The 26736-nt window shown below is 42.4% G+C and overlaps 2 protein-coding genes across 14 annotated transcripts in view; one reads left to right on the top strand and one right to left on the bottom strand.

Annotated features, from left to right (window-relative positions):
- Positions 1-26736, top strand: part of LOC149144141 (GTP-binding protein, HflX) — a 473086-nt gene that overhangs the window by 363976 nt on the left and 82374 nt on the right. The window lies entirely within an intron of this gene.
- LOC149144142 (uncharacterized) lies at positions 5026-7695 on the bottom strand. The gene is made up of 2 exons (XM_089448277.1): positions 5579-7695; positions 5026-5454 (listed from the first exon to the last, which is right to left on the bottom strand). The coding sequence occupies exon 1, from the start codon at positions 7510-7512 to the stop codon at positions 5824-5826; it is 1689 nt and encodes a 562-aa protein (XP_089304403.1). The 5' UTR covers positions 7513-7695; the 3' UTR covers positions 5026-5454; positions 5579-5823.

Below are 26736 nucleotides of genomic sequence, written 5' to 3'. Positions count from 1 at the left end.
ATCAAGGAAGAGGGACAACACAGAAATCGAGGAAGAGGGACAGCAACAAGGGCACAAATTTCGAGGATCTGGGCAGCAACTTTTATTGGCATGCATCCCAAGGCAAAACTATACAGCAGGAGAAAGGCACAAAAATCAAGGAAGAGGGACAACACCGAAATCGAGGAAGAGGGATAGCAACAAGGGCACAAATTTCGAGGCAGTCGTACTGCTAAAATCTGTACGGTCTGTACAGTTCGTACAACAAGTTCCGGGCATGCTTTTCGAGGCAGACTGTACAACATTTAATGTTGTTTTATTGTTGGAAAGATTTCTGTTTTCGTTGTTTGCTAATTGGCATGATTTTCGAGGTGGAGTTCAAACACGAAAATTGAGATAAGTTGTAATTTGTGGTTGTTGGAATTTTTACTGTGTATTTCAGTTTCTCTGTAAAAGCTTTTTCAGAAATCAAGAAGAGCTCTCAAACTGATTTTCCTCAAGAGTTGTAGAGGGTTTTTCTAGGGTCACATTGAGAAAAAATCACTGTGTTATTTTTTGTGTGCGGCTGTCATAATTTTGCTGTGTTTTATTTCTACAATTTCAGCAGTTGTGAAATCTCTAAATTTGTGTTTTTAGAAAATATTGTCATTTCCAGTTTTTAGAATTTTTATGATGCTTGGATTTAAAACTAAATGCATGGAGTGATAAGGAAAACTGATAACCGGAGTGGGGGTTGAAATTTCTTCATGGTATCAGAGCTTGGTTGGCTGAAAAGTGCAGTGTGGGACAACAAAGTGAAAAGTACAACAAAGTGATTTTCACACAGAAAAGAGAAACCTGTACCATAGATTTGAAAATTTCAGTTTGGTAGGACAGTGAAACATGTCTTTGGGTTTGAGAGTTGAAGATAAGTTGGATGGGCAGAACAACTACAGTGCATGGAAGGAGAGAATCCAAAGCATCTTTGAGGAAGTGGAAGACTGGGGCATTATGGCAAATACCACACAGAACCCAGTGGTAGTACTTGCTAATGTTGTACAGTTGGCAGAGTTTAACAAAAAGAATGCTAAGGAGAAAGATTGATTCTGGAAGGATTCAAAGATCATGTCATTCCTCATGTGAGAGGAAAGACTTATGCACATGAGCTGTGGACAACCTTTACCAGTCTTTACCAGAGCTCAAATGAAAACAGAAAAATGGTCCTAAAGGAGAAATTGAAGGCCATTAAAATGGCTAAGGCTGACAATGCTACAACATACCTCACAAAGATCACTTCAGTGAGAGATGACTTGGAAGCCATAGGTGAGATCATTGCACCCACTGAGTTGGTGAGGATTGCTTTGAATGGTCTACCCAAGACTTGGGACAATTTTGTGGATGGAATTGTTGCACGAAAAAACCTTCCCAATTGGGAGAGGTTGTGGGATGATTGCATTTAGAATGAGACCAGAAAGAACCATCTTGGGGCAACCAAACAGGTGGAGGAGGATGACAATGTGGCATTGTTAGCAAGAGGCAAGAAGGGCAGAGAAAAGAAGCAAGCTTCCAACAATGGAGGCGGAGGCAAAGGTAAAGGTAAGCAATAGAACAAGGAGGACTATACCAAAGTCAAATGTTGGAATTGTCAAAAGTTGGGACACTATGTTGTTGTGTGTTCGGAGAAGAAGAACAAGAAAGGGAAAGACAAACCCATGGCAACTTCTGTAGAGATAGAGAGCTTCTTTGAGAGCTTTGATCGGGAGTTTGGGTTCATAGCTTGTGAGGCCACTAGTGCACGATCACCTGCCATACAGGTTCAAAGGGAGTGTGCATTCCCTGCTACTAGCAAAACATCTTTTAGCATTTGGTATGTTGACAGTGGTGCTTCCTGCCACATGACAAGAGTCAGAGAGTACTTCTCAGAGCTTTCAGAGGGTGATACTGTTAAAATTGGCAACCAAGGAAAAACTTCATGTGGGTCATCTTATTCATGGCTGATAATATTTTTATTAGATTCCTCTCATCGAGAGGTGTAGGATTGATATAAAGATCATCTGATTCTGATAAGTATTCATGGAGATATGAATTTATTTTGATTATGGAATTATTATCAAGCCGACCTACAATTCATGTAGGCTTAGAAGCCCAACAGTTGCATCTATTCACCCACCAACGTTGTGTATAAATATAAGAGGACTTTTCCTCATTTGGACTCACTCATCTCATCACATCTCTCTCTCTCTACTGTGCAGATATGAGTCTCTTCTCTACTGCGCTGAAATGGGTCTCTCTCTCTCTCACACATGTGAAGCCGGAAGCTGTTGAATTTGAAGCTGCAACTGCAGAAGTAAAGATTGACTTGCGTGGCCTAGAAAATCTTCTCTTTGGAACTGCGCTGTAGGTTCATCTGAATCTCCTTTGAAAGCCGCAACTTTTGGTGGTGGAATGAAGTCAATCCGACGAACGGTTTGCAAGATATCGACTGCCCTAGTTTGAAGCCGGAAACTGCTGAAACTGAAGCTGCAACTGTAGAAGTAAAGATTGATTTGCGTGGCCTAGAAGATCTCCTCTTTGGAACTGCGCTGTAGGTTCATCTGAATCTCCTTTGAAAGCCGCAACTTTTGGTGGTGGAATGAAGTCAATCCGACGAACGGTTTGCAAGATATCGACTGCCCTAGTTTGAAGCCGGAAACTGCTGAAACTGAAGCTGCAACTGCAGAAGTAAAGATTGACTTGCGTGGCCTAGAAGATCTCCTCTTTGGAACTGTGCTGTAGGTTCATCTGAATCTCCTTTGAAAGCCGCAACTTTTGGTGATGGAATGAAGTCAATCCGACGAACGGTTTGCAAGATATCGACTGCCCTAGTTTGAAGCCGGAAACTGCTGAAACTGAAGTTGCAACTGCAGAAGTAAAGATTGACTTGCGTGGCCTAGAAGATCTCCTCATCTGAACTGCGCTGTAGGTCCATCTGAACCTCCTCTGGAAACCACAACTTTTGGTGGTGGAATGAAGTCAATCCGACGAACGGTTTGCAAGATATCGACTGCCCTAGTTTGAAGTCAGAAACTACTGAAACTGAAGCTGTAACTGCAGAAGTAAAGATTGACTTGCGTGGCCTAGAAGATCTCCTCATCTGAACTGCGCTATAGGTTCATCTGAACCTCCTTTGGAAGCCAAAACTTTTGGTGGTGGAATGAAGTCAATCCGACTGTCGGTTTGTGAGATATGGTCTGCCCTAGTTTGATAATGAAGCCGCTAATGCTGATGCTACTGATCTAGGGTTTGCTACTGCTGATATGAATCAGATATATTGTACTATTTCTCTCTGCTGAATTATTGAAGATAAAAGAAGATTTGATCAAAGGGTTTCCCCACACATTGTGGGGTTTGTCCCTGGCTAGTCGCCACATCTTGTGTCTCTTGTCTTGGCTTGTTTTCTGTCGGTCATTTAATGTTCTATCTGCACTTTACTTTATGTACATGTGATTGCTAATCGGTGGAATATAATAAGAAAAATAAGTAAACTGTTATAAGCATAGAACATACCATAACTTAACATGGTATCGGAGCTGAGGTGAAGACAAAGCCCGAGCAAGAGCAAGAGCAATCATTGAAGAGAAGATTGGCAAGGCTATCCTAAAAGAACTATGGGGTCCTCAACACTCTTTCCTGCCGAAGTCAAGCTCCGTGAGAAAGCTGACTATCACGGATGAAAGATGTCTATCGATCTAACCCTTGAAGATCAAGGAGTGCTGGACCATGTAAGAGGCAATATTGTTGAGCCTTCATCAAATGCATCTGCTGCTGCCTGGAACAAATGGAAAAATGGAGAAGTCAAAACAAAGAAAATCATCCGGGACTCTATCGACAAGCGCTTGGTGGCCTACATCTCTGATCTAGACACCTCCAAGGAAATCTACGACAGACTGGTGAGTTTATTTAAAGTTAATGATGCAAATCAAGTTTTGTTTCTTAGAAATAAGTTGAGGGAAATCAAGAAGGGTAAAGATGAAAGAATGCAAGCATACTTCTTAAGAATCATCGAGATCAAGAACGATCTCCTATCTATTGGGGAAACCATTACTGACAGAGAAATGGCACTCACAACTCTCGGAGGATTACCATCTGAATGGTATGTGTTCAGGACTACTATTCTGAACAATAATGTAATTCCTAGTTTTGAGGAATTAATGGCTAGATGCATTCAAGAAGAAACAAGGGAAGAAGTGCAAGAAATGCCCATGCCTAAAGGTCCTCCTGCTGCCTTTTCTTCTCATGCAAAGAAAAGAAATAATTCCGGGACTAAATCAAAAGGGAAGGCTGGACCTAAGGCTAGAAGAAAATGACGATGTTACATTTGCGATAAAGCAAGTCATGTCTTGTGACACAACTCTTCAGTCTGAACTTTGGCATCAGAGGTTTGCCCACCTTCATTACAAAGCTCTACTTGGTGTGAAACAAATGGTGACAGGGATGCCCGAATTCCAAGTAGAGAAAGAAGGTGTATGTCCGGGATGTGTCGAAGGAAAGCTCAAAAGGGGACTGTTCCCCTCAAGCCAAAACAAGACCTCCGATGTATTACAGTTGGTTCACTCAGGCATATCTGAGGCTGGCGTTAAGAGCAGTGTTGCACACATCGCGATCGGGATTTAATCGGCGCCGGGAAAAAAGCGGAAAAAATCGTTAAAATCGGGAAAAAATCGGAAAAAAGCGGGAAAAAATCGTTTGGCACAAAAATATTCATTTTTTTTCAATTTTTTTAATATCTAAACCATCTACAACATAAAATAAATACATTGACACATAAATATGATAAAAAAACTAATATATAAGATGTTTAATATCATTTCTAGCGCTAAAATCACACATAACATTGAATCATGTCCTGAATAGTAAGTCCTGAGTCCCAAGTCCAACTCAGCCTCAAAATATCAACAAAAAATATGATAATGTATCTCATCATGTCATAATGTCATATACAATAAAATGAAAGTCTAATCCTATTGATTTCCTCTGCCCCTCTTGCGAGAAAATGGCACAACTTTCTCTTTCCCTCCAGATGTAGAAGCTGGTGCCTGTGGTGGTGGAAATGGCAGTGGAGTCTGACGTGCTCTAGAAGCTGAAGAACTAGTAGTAGCAGCTACAGGAGGCTGAGGTGGACGGAGACCACGTCCTCTACTGGTGGTAGTGGTAGCCCGGGTAGCCCGGGTAGGCGGTGTCACCTCCTCCTCCTGCTCCTCCAACTCCTCCTCCTCCTGCTCCTGCTCCTGCTCCTGCTCCTCCTCCTCCTCCCCCTCCTCCTCCCCCTCATCCTGCACTAACCAATCCTCAGTGGGATCCATGAGAGGCCTCTCGGTCTCAACCCTCCATTCAGCAGTGGTGTCAATCCCATCCAATGAGATGGCTTCCGTATCAGGTGTCTTCTCTAGTTGTTTCACCCACAATCGAAGATTGTAGTAGACATAGACCATGTCATTAAGTCTATGGGACTCCAACCTGTACAAAGTTCATGAAATAATAAATTAATAATTAATATTATAAAAAAAATATTGTTTAAAACTTTAATGAATTCAAAAATTTATTTGGAAATTTGCAATATTTTAAATGTTTAAGTGTTAACCTATTGCGCTTCTTGTTGTGTATTTTTTCAAATACACTCCAATTGCGCTCACATCCCGAGGAGCTGCATGTTTGGCTGAGGATCCGCACGGCAAGATTTTGCAAAAGGGGTACTCTGCCACCATACATCTTCCACCATGCGTCTACAACAAAATTACAAAGAAAATTTTAAATAAACATAAGAAAAAAATGGAATTTGAAGAAACAATGAAATTTGAAACAAAGTTACAAAGTACATACTACAAACTAAAAAATACCTGGCATTTTAACCGTCCTATCAATGACAGCCATCTCAAAGCCAAATGTGCCAGCTGACAACTTATATTGCTCAATTTGTCTAGAGACCTCCATACGTTCTTCTGAAGTTCTCACCATCTTCTGGACACAGGTTAATAATCCTTCCACGACCTCAACATCAAAATTAAACCCACATGCATAAGAAAATGCAGGGTTCAGGAAAAGGCCAGCAGCATGAATGGGACGATGGAGTGTGTTGTTCCATCGCTCATCAATGACGTTCCATAGAAGGAGTTGTCTCTGGAACCCATCATCTCCCTTGTCATCATAGTAGGACCGAATGGCTTCTTTGGCCCTATCCATGGCTTCATACAAATAGCCCATTGCGGGCTTCTCACCATCAACCAACCGAAGAACCTTTACCAAAGGTTCTGTAACAGCGCACACCTCCTGCACTCCCGCCCAGAAGTCCTCCTGGTATGAAACTAGTCTGCAGACGGCCTCTCCTTCTGGTTTGCGGCTCATTGACGAAGCACGCCACTCCTCTGAAAGAAACATTCTCTTCAAATCCCACATAGAATTCAAGAGGGATTGAAGAGATATGAAACTCGTCGCAAACCGTGTAATGGCGGGGCGCACCAACTCTTTGTTGTTGGTGCATTTTCTCATCAAGCTAAGCACAGATGTGTGATTGTAAATAAATTTTGTGATGCTTTTTGATGAGTCAACAACCTCTTTGACAAAGGGAATTTTCCCAATGTCCTCTAACATCAAATCAATACAATGGGCAGCACAAGGTGTCCAAAATAAAGTAGGATGCCTGTCCATAAGCATTCTACCAGCAGCAACATAATTTGCAGCATTGTCCGTTATGACTTGGACAACATTTTCTGCACCCACCTCCAAAATAAACACATCCAGCAAATCACATAAAGTTTTTGCATCTTTGATTTGATGAGTTGCATCAACAGATTTGATAAACATAGTCCCCAAGGGACAACTAACCAAGAAGTTTATAAGGGTTCTCCCCTTTTGGTCAGTCCAACCATCTGACATAACAGTGCATCCTGTTTGTGCCCATGATGCCCTAAAATCCTCCAATCTTTGGGTGCAGTCACGCTTTTCATCTTGAAGAAGCCGGCCTCTGAAATCATGAAGAGAAGGGAGTTTGTACCCCGGGCCAACACTGGCAATAGCATCAAGAGTAGGTTGGAAAAATGGATTATTCCTTATAATGCTGAAAGGAATATCACTCCAGAGGAGAAATTTTGTCATCAACTTGTCAGCTTTTTCTTTTTCAGTTCTTTTTAGCATTGAACCAATAGTTGGTTGTGAACCAGGTGTGGTTCGAGGAACAAAATATGATGATGCAGCTACCGGATTGACTGACGCTGCAGTAGAACCTGTGCCACTTGGCCCACTTCCTTCAACTGACCTTTTTAGTTGCCTTTTGAGTTCTTCTTTGGCGTCTCTAGTGTGCTCTAATTCTCCCAATGCTCTCATGGCTTTTTGGATAATTTCAGCATTTGTCTTTAGACAGGGCCCCACATCACGTCCAGGGATTTGTGCAAGGTGGAACTTCAACCTGTACACCCCCCCGAATATTTCCTTTCCACACAACTTGCAATACAAGTTTTGTCTATCATTCGGAGTTTTAGGGTCACCATATTCCCAGAAAGGATCCAATTTCCTTGGCATGTTTGTTTTTGAATTTTGAATTTGCAAACCTATGGAAAAATAAGGATTAGGAAATAGGAATTTAGGATTACATAAATGATAATAGTAAATACAAATTACAATTTAGCATTTGCAAAATTACAAGCTAATTATTTCCAAAATCCCAATTTCTAAACCCAAGTTACCCAACCAAATGCCAAAAAACAATGAAAAATCAAAAAAAATAAACAATGTTTAAAGAAAATGAGAAAATAAAAATCAAAAATTGGTTCTCATAGTCATAACAAATAACCCATCCCAAATCAATGAAAAATTTCCAAAAATTCTTTAAAAACAATGAAAAACAAAGTTTTTATAGAACCAAAACAAAAAAAAATTAATCTACATACCTGGTTTATGGACAAATTGGCGATCTTGGCTTGGATTCCTCCTAAAATCGCTTCGATTCGCTCCCACAACCGACGGCAACCCTCTCCCTCTCTTCTTCTCCTTCTCCTCCGCGGCGGACTGCTGAATGAATTAAAAAAAAATCGTTTTTTCCATATAAAACCCCGCTGCCGCGCGCCCTCGCGATTTTAAGTGAAAAAATCGCGATTTTATCGAAAAAATCGCGATTTTTTCAAAAAATCGCGATTTTTTCGATAAAAATCGCTATAAAAAAAAGGGGGCGATTTTTTCGATAAAAATCGCGCTTTGAATCGGTGAAATTAAAAAATCGCGATTTTACGATTTAATCGCGATTTTATCGCGATGTGTGCAACACTGGTTAAGAGGGAGACTATTACACCACATACTCTTGAGCAGAATGGTGTGGCAGGAGGGAAGAACCACACGATGATGGAAGTTGTCCGAGCCATGCTACATGATCAAAGACTTCCAAAGTTTCTATGGGCTGAAACTACAATCACTGTCGTATATGTACAAAATTGATGCCCTCATCAAGCATTGGGTTCCTAAACTCCTGAAGAAATGTTCACCACCGGTCAAAGGGAAGTCATGATGTCACCTTTGACAAAGATATGGCTCTCAGCAAGGTGGACAGTTTGCTGACTTTGAGTAGCTCTTAAGAAGTTGACACCAGGGAACCGAAAGAAAAGGATGATGAATCAATGCCTGATGTAGAAGAACCCTTGGATCCGATTGATCCTCCTCCATATGAGCCTTCCTCTTCTAGGAAGAGGCCTTCATGGCTTAAGGGGTTACTTGATGATGCTGAAGGACATGCTGCACCCCGAGAAACCTTTCGTGAAAGTAAGAAACCTAATAGGTATCAAGGATACCTGACCATCATGAGCACGATCATACAAAATGAGCCTTCATCATTCTCAGATGCCGTCAAGCATCAAGTATGGAAGGATGCTATGACCGAAGAATATGAGTCTATCATAAAGAATGATGTTTGGGAAGTAGTTCCCAGACCCCAGGACAAGACTGTTGTTACTTCCAAATGGCTTTACAAGATAAAGCATGCAGCAGATGGAAGCACGGAAAAGTATAAGGCTTGTTTTGTTGCTCGAGGTTTCTCCCAAAAGGAAGGTATAGACTATGATGAGATATTTGCACCTGTTGCCAAATATACAACTATCCGCTCGATCATAGCCCTTGCCACTTCACAAGGATGGAACCTACATCAGATGGATGTCAAGACTGCGTTCTTGCATGACTCGATCAAAGAAGAGGTCTGCAACCCGAAGGATTTGAGATTTATGATCGAAAATCTCATGTATGCAGGTTGAAGAAAGCTCTCTATGGGCTGAAGCAAGCACCCCGAGCATGGTATGAGAGGATCGATAGCTACTTGATGAAGCTGGGATTCACTAGGAGTGAAGCTGATCCTAACCTTTACTTTAAGGTTGTAGATGACAAGCCTCTCATACTGGTGTTGTATGTGGATAACCTCTTTCTAACAGGTACAAACCCTCTCATTCACAAATGTAAGAGGGAGATGGCTTCTGAATTTGAAATGAAGGACCAAGGACTTGAAGTGTGGCAGAAGCCAAGGGAAATTTTCTTATCTCAAGGAAAATATGTGGTAAATATATTGGAAAGATTCGGAATGATGGACTGCAAGCCTGTGACTACCTCGAGGATCTTAACTTTTAGAAGTTATATGGTAGTGATGCTGGACCAGACTTGGGAAATGCCTCTGAGTTTCAAAAACTCATTCGCATTGATGTTCTTGGTGAACCTCCGTCCGAACATATGTTTTGCAGTTAGCATTGTGAGCTCATATTTGGTTGAGCCTCACTGGATTAATGCCAGGAATCTTCTGAGATGTCTTCAGGACACAATCTCTCATGGATTAAGATACACTGCCGGAGATGTGAGACTACTTGGATATATTGATGTTGATTGGGCAGGCAGTGTGGTGGACCGTAAGAGCACTTCCGGGTACTGTTTCACCTTGGGATCTGCTTCGATATCCTGGATGAGAAGGAAGCATAAGTCGGTGACTTTGAGCATCGCTGAAGCAGGATATACTGTTGCTAGCATGACCTCGTGTGAGGCAGTCTGGTTGCGAAAGCTCTTCAGTGAGCTGTTTGGATTTACATTGGATACCATTGTGATTCTCTATAACAACCAGAGGTGGGATACGATTATTGAGGAATCCCGTATTCGTCGATTGCTCCAGTAGATAGACATCATTTGGGATATGGTAAGTTGATGAGCAAGGAGGCTCCATCGCATTAAGATGATGTACAGGTTGATACAGCTTGTCAAAGCCCTGAGGAAGGATCTAATTTGTGATTTTCCCAAACGACTTGGAGTCATCAAGAAACCCTTGTACAAGGGTCCTGCATGTTGCATACATTGAGCTCTGGGAGCTCTGAGGGCTTGTGGTTCTTACTGGAGCAACATACGACCACAGGGTGACTCACCCTCCCTTGGTGGTGCGCACTGGAACAAGATGATTCGCTCTCTTGTGGGACAAGATGATTCGCTCTCTTGTGGGACAAGATGATTCGCTCTCCTGTGTAGCAGGATGATTAGTTCTCCTGTGAGACCTGGATTGATGTGTTCTCCATGGCGATTGTAGCAGGATTGATGTGTTCTCCTGTGAGGCCTGGATTGATGTGTTCTCCATGGCGGCCTGGATTGATGTGTTCTCCATGGTGATTGTAGCAGGATTGATGTGTTCTCCTGTGAGGATAGGATTGATTAGTTCTCCTGTCGAGGCATCCTACCCATGCAGTCTGGGACTCATGGGAAGTACCTCTCATCTGATCAATGAGCAGGGAAATGAAGTTAGGGACCATAGTAGTACCGATGGATGCATCGTTGTAACTACCGTACTCCCTACACTAGGATGACCTCCATTGATCTGGGATCAATGATACTGGTCTGGGACCAGTGGTAGGAGTTGTACCATACTATGACGCTGACTTCGGGTCGGTTGAGACTGGTCTGGGATCAGTGGTACATACTCTGAGACTGACTTTGAGTCAGTGGAGGATGATATTGGTCTGGGACCATTTGAGTTGTACTCACTATGACGCTGACTTTGGGTTGGTTGAGACTGGTCTGGGACCAGTGGTACATACTTTGAGACTGACTTTGAGTCAGTATGATACATCCTCGATCATTTCTTCTTCTTCATAATTCGGACAAAAGCAGAGTAGAACAGAACAATGCAAGAGCAGAGCAGAACAGAACAAAACAATACAGATCAGTGCAGGGCAGAACAAGACAAAGCAGAACAGGCAAAATAGAGCAGAGCAGGGCAAGGGTCAAGCTGTACAGGGCAGTGCATTTGATGGATGAATAGTAACGACCGATAGACAGATTGCAGATGAAGTTCTCCATGGTTGAGAGGGAGTGTTAAAATTGGCAACCAGGGAAAAACTTCATGCGGGTCATCTTATTCATGGCTGATAATATTTTTATTAGATTCCTCTCATCGAGAGGTGTAGGATTGATATAAAGATCATCTAATTCTGATAAATATTCATGGAGATATGAATTTATTTTGATTATGGAATTATTATCAAGCCGACATACAACTCATGTAGGCTCAGAAGCCCAACAGTTGCATCTATTCACCCACCAACGTTGTGTATAAATATAAGAGGACTTTTCCTCATTTGGACTCACTCATCTCATCACATCTCTCTCTCTCTACTGCGCAGATATGAGTCTCTTCTCTACTGCGCTGAAATGGGTCTCTCTCTCTCACACATGTGAAGCCGGAAGTTGTTGAATTTGAAGCTGCAACTGCAGAAGTAAAGATTGACTTGTGTGGCCTAGAAGATCTCCTCTTTGGAACTGCGCTGTAGGTTCATCTGAATCTCCTTTGAAAGCCGCAACTTTTGGTGGTGGAATGAAGTCAATCCGACGAACGGTTTGCAAGATATCGACTGCCCTAGTTTGAAGCCGGAAACTGCTGAAACTGAAGCTGCAATTGCAGAAGTAAAGATTGACTTGCGTGGCCTAGAAGATCTCCTCTTTGGAACTGCGCTGTAGATTCATCTGAATCTCCTTTGAAAGCCGCAACTTTTGGTGGTGGAATGAAGTCAATCCGACGAACGGTTTGCAAGATATCGACTGCCCTAGTTTGAAGCCGGAAACTGCTGAAACTGAAGCTGCAACTGCAGAAGTAAAGATTGACTTGCGTGGCCTAGAAGATCTCCTCTTTGGAACTGCGCTGTAGGTTCATCTGAATCTCCTTTGAAAGCCACAACTTTTGGTGGTGGAATGAAGTCAATCCGACGAATGGTTTGCAAGATATCGACTGCCCTAGTTTGAAGCCGGAAACTACTGAAACTGAAGTTGCAACTGCTGAAGTAAAGATTGACTTGCGTGGCCTAGAAGATCTCCTCATCTGAACTGCGCTGTAGGTTCATTTGAACCTCCTCTGGAAGCCGCAACTTTTGGTGGTGGAATGAAGTCAATCCGACGAACGGTTTGCAAGATATCGACTGCCCTAGTTTGAAGCCGGAAACTGCTGAAACTGAAGCTGCAACTGCAGAAGTAAAGATTGACTTGCGTGGCCTAGAAGATCTCCTCATTTGAACTGCGCTGTAGGTTCATATGAACCTCCTCTGGAAGCCAAAACTTTTGGTGGTGGAATGAAGTCAATCAGACTGTCGGTTTGTGAGATATGGTCTGCGCTAGTTTGATAATGAAGCCGCTAATGTTGATGCTACTGATCTAGGGTTTGCTACTGCTGATATGAATCAGATATATTATACTATTTCTCTTTGCTGAATTATTGAAGATAAAAGAAGATTTGATCAAAGCGTTTCCCCAGACATTGTGGGGTTTGTCCCTGGCTAGTCGCCACATCTTGTGTCTCTTGTCTTGGCTTGTTTTCTGTCGATCATTTAATGTTCTATCTGCACTTTACTTTATGTACATGTGATTGCTAATCGGTGGAATATAATAAGAAAAATAAGTAAACTGTTATAAGCATAGAACATACCATAACTTAACAGATACTGATATGGAGGTAGTACTTGGTGATGACAACATTGTTAGAGCAGTTGGTGTGGGGAAATTGACATTTGATAGGGGACCCAAACCTCCCTTGAAAGTGTCAAATGTTCTATATGTGCCTGGAATGAAGAAGAACCTGATATCCATCTCAGCACTTGAGGACAGAGGGTATGATGTGTTGTTCAGGAGAGGGAAGGTGCTTATATATCCTAGGGGAACTCCAGCTTCTTCAGCTAGAGAGATTGGTGTGCGCCATGCCAAGGTGTACAAGTTCTCATTCCAGCCCCTGATGGCATTGAGTAGCAGCACCTGAGACAGGACCAACAACAGATCTAGCGGTTCAGAGTTGTGTGAGATTTGGCACCACAGGATGGAGCACATGTATCATGGGGCTTGAGCACATTGCGGGAGATCACCATTGGTGTGCCAGATTTCAGTTCTGATCACCTTGATGTACGTAGAGAATGTGCTATGGGGAAGTTTTCCAGATCCCCTTTTCCCAGCAGTGACAGCAGAGCGACCAAGATCTTTGACTTAATTCATACCAATGTGAGTGGTCAGATGTCTCATGTATCCTTGAGTGGCTATGAGTACTTTGTTTTATTCATGGATGACCACTCGAGGAAGACCTGAATTTATTTCTTGAAGACCAAGAGTGAGGTCTTCAAGCGGTTTCAAGAGTTCAAAGCTCTTACAGAGACTCAGACAGGTAGGAAGATTAAGGTCCTCAGGTCAGACAAATGGAGGGGAGTATACTCTTGGTGAGTTTGTTGATTTTTGCGCTGAGGCAGGCATTAGGAGTAAGTTCACAGTTCCTTACAATCCCTAACAGAATGGGGTTGCAGAGAGGAAGAACAGATCCATTGTAGGGGCTGCCAAAGCCATGCTTCATGATCAGGGGTTACCTTTATTTTTGTGGGTAGAGGCCTGCAACACTGTTGTGTACTTGCAGAACAGTCGTCCACATCGTGCCTTGGGGAATGTGACTCGAGGAGGAAGAAGCTTTTTCTGGGAAGAAGCCTGATGTTGGGCACTTTTGTATCTTTTGGTGCCTTACATATTCCTATGTCCCCAAGGAGAACAAGACCAGCCTAGATCCCACTGTAGACAAGGGCATCTTTGTGGGTTATAACGAGACCTAGAACGCTTATCTGATTTATATTCCTGCGCAAAGGAAAGTGGTTGTCAGGCGGGATCTGAAGTTTGAGGAGGAGAGAGATTTCAGGAGGTCACGGGAGTTAGAGTATCCAGAGTCACCAGACCCTCAGGAACAGCTGAGTCAGTCACAAGGATCCAGTGGTTAGGGATCAGGAGGTACATTGATTACAGTGTCAGGTCCATCAGTGAGCAATGGCTTTCAGAGTTAAGTGGGTGGTTCTTCGGGCAACATGCAGGGTAGTCCGCAGAGCAGTTCACAAAGTAGTCCACTAATGGACAGTTCACACGGTACTTCAGCATCTAAAGGCACAGAGTCAGGCATGAGGTCAGTTGGCAGGCCTTCAGGAGTTCAGGCTTCTGATGATGATGATGATTCTTCCACTCTGGTGGGAGAAGTATGCTTAGGGAAGAGGAAGCCCAAGTGGCTTCAAGATACTTTGTGCGAGGCCACATCAATTGCTGGGCCAAGGAGACAAGTTAGAGAGAGTAAACCACCTGAGCGGTTTTGTAGTTACATGGCATTGGTAACAAGCATTGTTGACTCTAAGCCTTCTAGTTATGAGGAGGCAGCTTGCCAATAGGTCTGGAGAGAGGCCATGATGGAGGAGTATTCTTCTATTATGAAGAACGATGTTTGGGAGGTAGTGCCGAGGACTGAAGGTAAATCAGTTGTTACTTCCTGATGGCTCTACAAGATAAAGCATGCTGCAGATGGCAGCATCGAGAAGTTCAAGGCTCGATTTGTGGCGAGAGGGTTCTCATAGGTAGAGGGAGTTGACTATGAGGAGACTTTCGCTCTCGTAGCTTGGTATACATCTATTCGCTCCATTATATCGATTGCAGCAGAGATGGGTTGGAAGATCCACCAGATGGATGTGAAGACCGCATTTCTCAATTTATTCATTCAGGAGGAGGTTTATATTGAGCAGTCGCAGGGATTTGAGGTGCATGGGAAGGAGTCCCATGTATGCAGTTTGAAAAAGGCAATCTATGGCCTGAAGCAAGCTCCCAGAGCTTGGTACCTGAGGATTGATACATACTTGCAGCGGTTGGGTTTCACAAAGAGTGAGGTTGATCCGAACCTATACTTCATTGTGGTGGGTGAGGAGCCTCTCATTCTGGTGTTGTATGTTGATGACTTGATCATCACTGGTGCAGAGAGACTCATTGAGGGCTGCAAGAGAGATCTTGCTTCAGAGTTTGAGATGAAGGATATCGACTTGATGCATTATTTTCTGGGATTCGAGGTGTGGCAAGAGGAGGGGCATTTCTTTCTGGGACAAGGGAAGTACATTTTGGATTTTCTTAGCAGATTTCACATGGAGGACTGCAAACCCATGTCTACACTTATGATCACTAACTGGAAGAAGCTTCACACTTCTGATTCCGAGTTGGTGGATCCTACTCTATACAGACAACTGATTGGTTGTTTGATGTATTTGGTCAACACTTGACCAGATGTATGTTTTGCAGTTAATAGTATGAGTTAGTTCATGTGTGAGCCTAGGAGAGTGCACTGGGTGGCTGCAAAACACATTCTTCGTTACTTGCAGGGGACTGTGGATTTTGGTTTGGATTATAGACAGGGTGATGGAGTGAGATTGGCAGGGTACATGGATTCAGATTGGGCAGGTTGTGATTCAAATAGGAAGAGTACTTCTGGGTGCTGTTTTGGGTTGGGTTCAGCAGTTGTGTCATGGATTAGCCGGAAACAACAGTTAGTTGCATTGAGCTTAGCGGAGGCAGAGTATATGGCTGCTAGTTTGGCTAGTTGTGAGGCCATATGGCTTTGCAAGATGTTGTTTGGTCTATTTGGTCAGGCATTGAGACCTTCAGTAATTTACTGTGATAACCAGAGTTTTTTCATGACAGGTCAAAGCATATTGAAATCAAGTATCACTTCATTAGAGACTATGTCCAAAAGGGAGCTGTCAAGCTTGAGTACATTTCCACAAATGAGCAAGTGGTAGACATTTTCACCAAAGCCTTAGCATGGGGCAAGCATTTCTACTTTAGAGACAAGATGGGAGTGGTGAGGAACACTTTCCTCGGTAAGAGGGAGTGTTAAAATTTGGGTACTAGAGGACAAGTGGTTCCCTAAGGCTTTGATCTTTGGCCTAGGGAAAAGTGTCCAATTTTTTTTTTTTTTTTAACTTTTCTCCTAAAGTGACTTTATAAGTGGTAAAGTCAATTTAATTTAAAAGTGACTTTATAAGTGGTAAAGTTACATTCTAATTTAAAAGTGACTTTATAAGTGGTAAAGTTACATATCTAATTTAAAGGTGACTTTATTAAAGTCAAGGAAGAATTAGAAAGTGAAAATGTGACTATGGAAATAAAAGGCTAAGTGGGACTTTATTTAAGTAGATGAGTTAAATAGAAGGTGAGAATTAAATGCACATTTATTCTCATCCCTAGATCTAATTGAATCTCAGCCATTAGATCTTAGGGTAACCCAAAAGGTCGTTTAGAGAGTAAAAGGAGAATAGAAGAGAGAAAGATCAATTCATTCTTTCATGAGCATTTGAGAGAAAGATAAGGGAGAGCAATGAGAAAATTTCTGAGCAGTGAGGAAGTGAAAGAGAGCAACAAGAAGACATTTCAGCAAATCTGGGCAACATCATTTATTTGCATGCATTCCAAGGCAAAACCGTACAGCAGGAGAAAGGCATAGAAATCGAGGAAGAGGGACAGCAGCAAGGGCATGAATTTCGAGGTAGATTTGGGCACGAATTTCGAGGCAACCATATTGCTGAAATCTGTATGCTTCGTACAAGAAGTTTTTGGCACGCTTTTCGAGGCAAGCCGTACAACATTTAATGCTGTTTTATTGCTGGAAAAATTTCTGTTTTGGCTGTTTGTTGATTGGCATGATTTTGAGGTGGAGTTCAAGAACAAAAATTGAGATAAGTTGTAATTTGTGGTCGCTGGAATTTTTACTGTGTATTTCAGTTTCTTTGTAAAAGCATTTTCAAAAATCAAGAAGAGTTCTCAAACTGGTTTTCCCCAAGAGTTGTAGGGGGGTTTTCGAGGGTCACATTAATCGAAAATCATTGTGTGGCTGTCATAATTTCGCTGTGTTTTATTTCTCAACTCAGTAGTTGTGAAATCTCTAAACTTGTGTTTTCAGAAAATATTGTCATTTCCAGTTTTTAGAATTTTTATCATGCTTGGATTTAAAACTAAATGCATGGAGTGATAAGGAAAACTGAAAATCGGAGTGGGGGTTGAAATTTCTTCGATACCTGGGAGGAAATCTTCTTCGAGGAATTGTCTTCCAAGGTTCTTCCTGCGAGTCTTGATTTCTTGATCTAGCTGGGAGATCTACTTGCTTGGTAGATTTTGCATATCCATCTTCTTTAGTTGTCATAGAAGGACTTGACTCCTTTTTGAATATCTCTTAGTAACCAAGAACAGTCTTGTCATTGCATGGTTGCTGGTTCCTGATGAGTTCGTCCAATGTCTTTGATCTGTTGGCGTAGTTTTGAAGAGTTTCTCCATTTTTTACTTCCTTTCATAAAGAAACGATTTCAGCTTCCATTGCTTCTCTTTCCTTGTTGCTTTCCTTTAATTCTTTCCTGAGCGATTCTTCAATTCGTTTGTATTCTTCAACCTTGATTTTAAGATTTAGGACCTGTTCCCTTTCTGTCTTTAATTCGTCTTCAAGAGTGTTGACGTGCTTCTTCTCGGCCTTGAGCTCTTTGATAACCCTGATCACTTTGTTTTGAAATTCAACTTCAGTCATTTGTTCTTCTTCGTCTCCTTCTTCGTCAGGTGCCTCTTGCTTATTGTGTTTGGCCATAAACAATACTCTTCCATTGAATTCTTCTTTGTTATCACTGTCTTCTTCGGATGAGGAGCTATCTTCTTTGGAGAATAAACTTTTCTTAAACCATTTCTTCTTGCCTTGCTTGTTGAACGTCCTAGGACTTTTCTTTCCTTTCGTAACAACCTCATTTTTGTGAGGATAGTTGGCTCCAAAATGCCCAACCTCACCACAACCAAAACATATTAATGGAAGTTTACCTTTGAATTTTCTCGTACCTATTCTCATTTTCCGCATGAAGTAGGAAAATAGTTTATTTGAGAATTCTTCTTCATCTTCTTCCTTTTCCTCATCCTTACAATTGCAAGTTTTTGCTTTCAGAGCCTGCTTGTCCTTGCTATTCTTCTTGGATGTGTGTTAAAATTGGCAACTAGGGCCAAACTCCAGGTGGGTGACCTCATTTATGGCAGCTGATTTTTTTCCTAGATTCCTCTTGTCGAGAGGTGTAGGATTGATCTAAAGATCATCAAATTCCGACAAGTATTTATGGAGATATGAATTTATTTGTATTTACTTGACAAATTGTCAAGGTCGGCTAGCAGTTAAATGTGTGGCACACTTGCCCAGTGAATCATATAAGTACAAGAGAGGTTGATTCATTTTCCCATCATCTCATCTCCACAACTCTTCTCTCCCCTAGTCTCTTGGGTATGCATAGGAGGAAGAAGACTCTCTCACGTGGGAAGAAGGAGGACGTAGTTAGGGCAGCAAGCTGTGACATGGAAGGAGGACGTAGGAAGGTACAGCGACACGTTTTGGGTGCTAGAGGACTGCGTTGACCAGTGTATAGGCTCCCTTGATTGCGGATTTGTGTGGGGAGTCTCTCTCTTGCTAGCCACAATTCAGATCAGCCTTGTTGACCTCTGTTTGACCACTGTTTTGGGGCAGCGTTGACTAGTTAGGGCTGACTGCAGGAGCTGATATATTGACTGCTGTTTTGACCATGTTTTAAGGACTGTTTTGGGTTGCTACTTATTGTTGTTGAAGACCGAGTTCTTCAATTTGACTAGAAGTCAATTCGGGTCTGTTTGACCAAGTTTGACTTTGCTGATCTAGGGTTTGCTGCTGCTGATATAAAATTACATAATTATGATTTTGTACTATTTCTCTCTGCTGAACTATTGAAGATAAAAGAAGATTTGATCAAAGGGTTTCCCCGCATTGGGGTTTGTCCCTGGCTAGCCGCCACATCTTGTGTCTCTTGTCTTGGCTTGTTTTCTGTCGATCGTTTAATGTTCTATCTGCACTTTACTTAATGTATATATGATTGCTAATCTGTGGCTAATAAGAAGAAAAGAAGTAAATTGCTCTAAGCATAGAACATACCATAATTTAACATGGTATCAGAGGTGAGGTGAAGACAAAGCCCAAGCAATCTTAAAGAAGTCATGGGGTCCTCAGCACACTTCCCCGCTGAAGACAAACTCCGTGAGAAGTCTGACTATCACGGATGGAAGATGTCTCTCGATCTAACATTGGAAGAGCAGGAAGTGTTGGACCATGTGAGAGGCAATATTGTTGTGCCTCCATCAAATGCATCCGCTGCTGCTAGAAGCAAATGGACCAAGGGAGAAGTCAAAGCAAGAAAAATCATCCGAGACTCTATCGACAAGTGCCTGGTGGCCTATGTTTCCGAGCTGACCACCTCCAAGGAAATCTACAATAGACTGGTGAGTTTATTTAAAGTTAATGATGCAAATCAAGTTTTGTTCCTTAGAAATAAGCTGAAGGAAATTAAGAAGGGCAAAGATGAGAGTATGCAAGCATATTTCTTAAGGATCACCGAGATCAAGAATGATCTCCTATCTATTGGGGAAGTAGTTCCTAACAGGGAAATGACACTCACAACTCTTGGAGGACTGCCACCTGAATGGTATATATTCAGGACTACTCTTCTCAACAATAATGTAATTCCTGGATTTGAGGAATTGATGGCAAGATGCATTCAAGAAGAAACAAGGATGGAAGAGCAAGAAATGCCCACACTTAAAGGCCATCCCTCTGCCTTTTCTTCTCATGCTAAAAGAAGAAACAATTCTGGGGCTAAATCCAAAGGAAAGGCTGGACCAAAAGGTGGAAGAAAAGGTCGATGTTACAATTGCAACAAAATGGGCCACTATGTGAGGGAGTGCCCTGATAAAAGGGACTCACACCATGATGATGATTAAAATCACTCTCAAGGCAATCAAAGGAATGGTAGGTCCAATGGTAGAGGTAAAAGGAATGTCGGAAATCAAGGAAGAGGACAACCCTTCAAGAAGGCAAGAAACTCTAGGTATGAATCTAACGTTGTTAACAATAAGCAAGATGAATATTATCTACCAGTGGCCCTCTCTACTACTGCTCCCCCGGACTCGCTGGGAAATTGGCTTATTGATAGTGGTGCCTCAAGGCACTTCACTGGTTACAAAGAAGCTCTCTCTAATCTAATAGAGAAGGAGACCAACCTGGAAATTGTTTTTGGGGACAACTCAAAATATCCCGTGAAAGGCGTAGGGAATGTCACTCTTCAATTGAATCAGGGAAATACAATTTATTTACAAGTATTATATGTACCTGATCTCAAAAAGAACCTGGTGTCCATTTCGGCAATGGAAGACAATGGCTACAAGGTGGCCTTGATCGATGGAAAGGTACATGTATGGAAAAGGAATGTTAAAGATGCTTTCACTCTTGGGTTTCAAGTTGATTCATTATATCAGGTCGGAGGAAGTCCGCTGTGTGTCATGTCTTGTGACACATCTCTTCAGTCCGAACTATGGCATCGAAGGTTTGCTCACCTTCATTATAAAGCTCTACCCGATGTGAGAAAAATGGTGGCTGGGGTGCCCGAGTTCAGATTAGAGCAAGAAGGTGTATGTCCGGGATGTGCTGAAGGAAAGCTCAAAAGGGGACCATTCCCCTCAAGCCAAAGCAAGACCTCCGATATATTGCAGTTGGTTCACTCAGACATATCCGGTATGATGCCTGTGGATTCCTTGGGAGGATATTTATATTACCTCACTTTTACAGATGATTATTCTCACAAGACTTGGATATACTTCTTGAAAAAGAAGGATGAAGTGTTCTCCTGGTTTTGTCACTTCAAAGCTTTGATCGAGAATCAAACAGAAAAGAAGATCAAGATCTTAAGGACTGATAATGGGACTGAGTATGAATCCAATGAGTTTCATGAATTTTGCAAAGAGGTTGGCATTGGGTTCCAAGACTCCTGAAGAGATGTTCACTGGTAAGAAACTGACGTATCTCATTTTAGAATTTTTGGAAGTCCTGTATATTTTCATATGCCGAAGGAGAAAAGGAATAAATTGGGTGCATCTGGAAAGAAAGGAATCTTCGTGGGCTATAGCGAAAATACTAAATCTATGTTGCTGGTCAAAGGGAAGTCGAGATTAGCCATGATGTCACCTTTGACGAAGATATGGCTCTTAGCAAAGTTGACAATCTTCCTACTCTAAGGGGATCTAAAGAAGCTGACACCAAGGAAGTGAAGGAAAAGGAAGATGAGACGATGCCCAATGTGGAAGAACCTATGGATCCTATTGATCCCCCTCCGCAACAGCCCTCCTCTTCTAGGAAGAGGCCTTCATGGCTGAGGGGACACTTGATGATGCTGAAGGGCACGTTGCACCCAAGAGAACCTTTCGGGAAAGTAAGAAGCCGACCAGGTATTAGGGATACTTGACCATCATGAGCACGATCATCCAAAATGAGCCTTCTTCATTCGCAGAAGTTGTTAGCATCAAGTATGGAAGGATGCTATGACTAAGGAATATCAGTCCATCATGAAAAACGATGTCTGGGATGTGGTCCCCAGAGCCCAAGACAAAGCACTTGTCACTTCGAAATGGCTTTACAAGATAAAGCATGCAGTTGATGGAAGTGCAGAAAAATATAAGGCTCGTTTTGTCGCTCATGGCTTCTCTCAGAAGGAAGGTATAGACTATGACGAGATATTTGCATCTGTTGCTCGATATACCACCATCTGCTCGATCATAGCCCTTGCTGCTTCGCAAGGATGGAACCTACATCAGATGGATGTCAAGACTGCGTTCTTGCATGGTTCGATCAAAGAGGAGGTCTATGTGGAGCAACCCGAAGGATTTGAGATTCATGATCGAGAATCTCATGTGTGCAGGTTGAAGAAGGCCCTCTATGGGCTGAAGCAAGCACCCCGAGCATGGTATGAGAGGATCGATAGCTACTTGATGAAGTTGGGATTCACTAGGAGTGAAGCCAACCCTAACCTTTACTTTAAGGTTGAAGATGACAATCCTCTCATACTGGTGTTGTACGTTGACGACCTCTTTCTAATAGGGGACCCTCTCATTCACAAATGTCAGAGGGAGTTGGCTTCTGAGTTTGAGATGAAGGACCTAGGACTGATGCACTATTTCCTAGGACTAGAAATCTGGCAGAAGCCAAGGGAGATTTTCCCATCTCAAGGAAAATATGTGGTGAAGAAATTGGAGAGATTCGGTTTGGTGGACTGCAAGCCCGTAACTACCCCAATGGAGCTTGATTTCAAGAAGTTAAGCAGTAGTGCTGCTAGACTTGTTTTACGAAATGCTACCGAGTATCGTCAACTCGTCGGAGCATTGATGTTCTTGGTGAACTCTCGTCCGAATATATGCTTTGCAGTCAACATGTTGAGTCAACATATGGTTGAGCTTCACCACATACATTGGATTGGTGCCAAGAATCTGTTGAGATATCTTTATGGAACAATCACTCATGGGTTGAGATACACTGCCGGAGATGTGAGACTACTTGGATATACCGATGCTGATTGGGCAGGTAGTGTGGTGGATCGAAAGAGAACTTCCAGGTGCTGTTTCTTTTTGGGATCTGCCTCGATATCCTGGATGAGCAGGAAGCAGAAGTCGGTGGCTTTGAGCACCACCGAGGCAGAGTACATTGCTGCTAGTATGGCCTCTTGTGAGGCGGTCTGGTTGCGAAAGCTCTTCAGTGAGCTATTTGGATTTACATTGGATACCACTGTGATCCTGTGTGACAACCAGAGCAGGATTCATTTATTAGAGAATCCCTTATTTCATGATCGCTCCAAGCATATCGATATCAAGTACCACTATATTCAGGATATGGTGCAGCGAGGAGCAATAAGGCTCCAACATATCGGTACAGATGAATAGGTCGCCGACATTTTGACGAAGCCCCTGAGAAAGGTCAAATTCTTGACTTTCTGAGAACGAGCTGGTGTCGTTCAGAGACCCTCTTATGATGGTCGAGTATGATGTATTGAGCTTTGGGAGCTCCACGGGGGTGCATGGTACTTCTTGGAGTGATTGCGACCACAGGGCAATTCACCATCCCCTGGTGGTGCAGTATGTACAGGGTGAAAGGTTCAACCTTCCCCTGTGACACCCCATGGCAACTGTAGGACAGGATTGTGAGTTCTCCTGTGGGCCAGGATGATTAGTTCTCCGTGGCGACTGTAGGACAGGATGATTAGTTCTCTTGTGGGCCAGGATGATTAGTTCTCCATGGCGACTGTGGAACATGTTGATTAGTTCTCCTGTGGGCCAGGATGATTAGTTCTCCTGTGTCGACTATTGGACAGGATGATTTGTTCTCCTGTGGATAGGATGATTCGTTCTCCTATGGATAGGATGATTAGTTCTCCTGTCAAGGCATCCTACCCATGTAGTCTGGGACTCATGGGAAGTACCTCTCATCTGATCAATGAGTAGGGAAATGAGATTAGGGACCATTAGTAGTACTATCGATGGACGCATCGTTGTATCTACTGTACTCCCTATGCTAGGATGACCTCCATTGATCTGGGATCGATGATAATGATCTGGGATTAGTGAGAGTGGTATGACACACTCTGAGACTGACTTCGGGTCAGTGGAGGATGGTATGATACATCCTTGATCATTTCTTCTTCTTCATAGTTCGAGTAGAGCAGAACAGGGCGAAGCTATGCAGGGTAGTGCATTTGATGGCTGGGATAGTAGCGACGGTCAAACGGATTGCAGATGGAGTTCTCCCTAGTTGAGAGGGAGTGTTAAAATTGGAAACTAGGGCCAAACTCCATGTGGGTCACCTCATTTATGGCAGCTGATATTTTTCCTAGATTCCTCTTGTCGAGAGGTGTAGGATTGATCTAAAGATCATCCGATTCTGACAAGTATTTATGGAGATATGAATTTATTTGTATTTACTTGACAAATTGTCAAGGTCGGCCAATAGTTAAATGTGTGGCACACATGCCCAGTGAATCATATAAATACAAGAGAGGTTGATTCATTTTCTCATCATTTCATCTCCACATCTCTTCTCTCTCCTAGTCTCTGGGGTATGCATAGGAGGGAGAAGACTCTCTCACGTGGGAAGAAGAAAGAGGACGCAGTTAGGGCATCAAGCTGTGACGTGGAAAGAGGACATAGGAGGGTACATCAACACGTTTTGGGTGCTAGAGGACTGCGTTGACCAGCGTATAGGCTCCCTTGACTGCGGATTTGTGTGGGGAGTCTCTCTCTTGCTAGTCGCAATTCAGATCAGCCTTGTTGACCTCTGTTTGACAACTGTTTTGTGGCAGCGTTCACTGGTTAGGGTTGATTGCAGGAGCTGATATATTGGCTGTTGTTTTGAACATGTTTTAAGGACTGTTTTGGGCTGCTACTTATCGTTGTTGAAGGCCGAGTTCTTCAATTTGACTAGAAGTCAATTCGGGGCTATTTGACCAAGTTTGACTTTGCTGATCTAGGGTTTGCTGTTGTTGATATAAAATTAGAAAATTCTGCTTTTGTACTATTTCTCTTTGCTGGACTATTGAAGATAAAAGAAGATTTGATCAAAGGGTTTCCTTGCATTGGGGTTTGTCCTTGGCTAGCTGCCACATCTTGTTTCTCTTGTCTTGGCTTGTTTTCTGTCAATCGTTTAATTTTCTATCTGCACTTCACTTAAGGTATATATGATTGCTAATCTGTGGCTAATAAGAAGAAAAGAAGTAAATTTCTTTAAGCATAGAACATACCATAATTTAACAATGTGGCAAATGCTATTTCTAAGTGAGATGTGCCATCCTCTTCTTCAATCCTCATTTCATATGCCGTAAGAATTCCATGCAATTCATCTATGCTGAGATTGGTCAGATTCAATCTATCTTCCAAGACAGATACCTTAGGGTTAAATCTTGCTGGCAAGGTTCTAAGGATCTTTCGGACAATAATTTTCGTTTCAACAGGTTCTCCCAAACTTTCCAATGTATTTGTTGTTTCGTCAACACGCTGAAAGTATGCAGCAATATCTTCATCTTCCCTCATTTTGAGTTGCTCAAATTTTTCGCTGAAAATTTGAAGCTTTGCTTCTTTCACCTTTGAGTCACCTAGCATATATATTTTCAAGCTTGCCCCATACCTCTTTAGCAGTTTTGCAACTCAATGCCTTAAGATAAATAGATTCGATAAGCCCACTAATAATAAGATATTTAGCCTTTGCATCATATACCATATTTTTCTTACCTTGTTCATCCTGGGTCGGTGTGAAGCCTTTGTCAACGATTTCCCATACTTCATATCCTTGCGCCAGCAAATGAACCTGCATTCTTCCACTCCAAAGTGCATAGTTATTTCCATTGAACAAAGGAACTCTATTCTTCGTATACCCCATGATCTCCTTCCAGTTGTTAGATTGCTATTGAAGGAACCTCCCTCTGATAGCAATTGTTGGAAATACTGGGGGGGGGTGAACCATTATTCCTTAGCAATTAGCACTTTAAAATCTAGAAGATACTTGACTCATAATAGAGTAAGTTTTCAAGTCAAATTCCCATGCAAGATCTGGGTAGCCCCCGGTGCTGCTTGTGTTGACATCAATGACAACCATTAATCGACAATATATAGAGGTTGTCCAATCCCTCAAAAGACAACGCAATCCTCTCTGAAATCAGCAAAGTGAAGGGACTAGAAGAAGGTGGAAAAGAGCGAAGGAAAATGGTCTCCAAGTGCAACGAGGGAGAAGGGAACATATCCGAGTTTAAGGGGGTCGTTTCTAGGGCAGCTGTAGTCACATGTGCGAGGAAAGGGAAGGATTCCTGCAGTCGTAACAACAATATTATATCAGCCCCACCTCTCACATTGTTTGGTCTAGAAATATAGGCCTAAAGGGCCTCCCACTCAAGCGAAGGACCAAGGAAGAAAAACAAAGGTAATAGGGTTGTTCTAAAGCCTATTACAGTCACATGTGCGAGGAAAAGGGTGTTGTCTCTGCTATCATAACAATCCTCCCAGGACAGTCATAACAAGTTCGTTGGTTGGTGAAAAGAAGTAAGGGATCATCATAAGGGAAGGGTCTCATCAAAGGAATGTCTTCTAGAGAAAGTATAACAAGACTTATCAAACAGTTGAAAGAAGAACGAAGTGCCAGAAGAAGGAAGACGAAGTGCTAGAAGAAGGAAGCGCTAGGAAACAAAGTGCAAAAAGGAGGAAGGACTTGACTTGCGCTTGGAGGATATTGTTGTCAAGGGTCTAGGGTTTGGCATTGATCAATAAGAAGCTTCAATAAGTGAAACTTATTGAAGGGTTTTTCTTTCAAGAGAAGAGAGGTTTTGGCCCTAGAAGAGAGCCAACATCTTGTGTTCTTGTTCTTATGTTTTTGGTAGCAGTTTGATGAAGTACACACACATGCATTAATAATAAGAAGAAGAAGATTAAGCTAACACGAAAAAGAAAAAAGACTCCACAAGCTGTTATCAAGTCAAGAAGAATCACTCTACACCTAATTGCCCTAGATTCTTCAACAGGCATGTCCTTCCTTTCTTCATGGAAAGTGGCCTTCTTGGTACATATTTGGAACCTTCA

The sequence above is a fragment of the Pinus tabuliformis genome, chromosome X, assembly GCF_031772625.1.
Source record: "Pinus tabuliformis cultivar Carrire ecotype Pingquan chromosome X, CPIR1, whole genome shotgun sequence".
In the NCBI taxonomy this organism is placed as follows: domain Eukaryota; kingdom Viridiplantae; phylum Streptophyta; class Pinopsida; order Pinales; family Pinaceae; genus Pinus; species Pinus tabuliformis.
Note: the sequence above shows the minus strand (reverse complement) of the source record. Positions and strands in the feature narration are given on the sequence as shown.

What these genes read in the sequence shown, in the direction of transcription:
- LOC149144142 (XM_089448277.1), bottom strand. Translation starts at nt 7,512, where the DNA reads ATGCCAAGGAAATTGGATCCTTTCTGGGAATATGGTGACCCTAAAACT.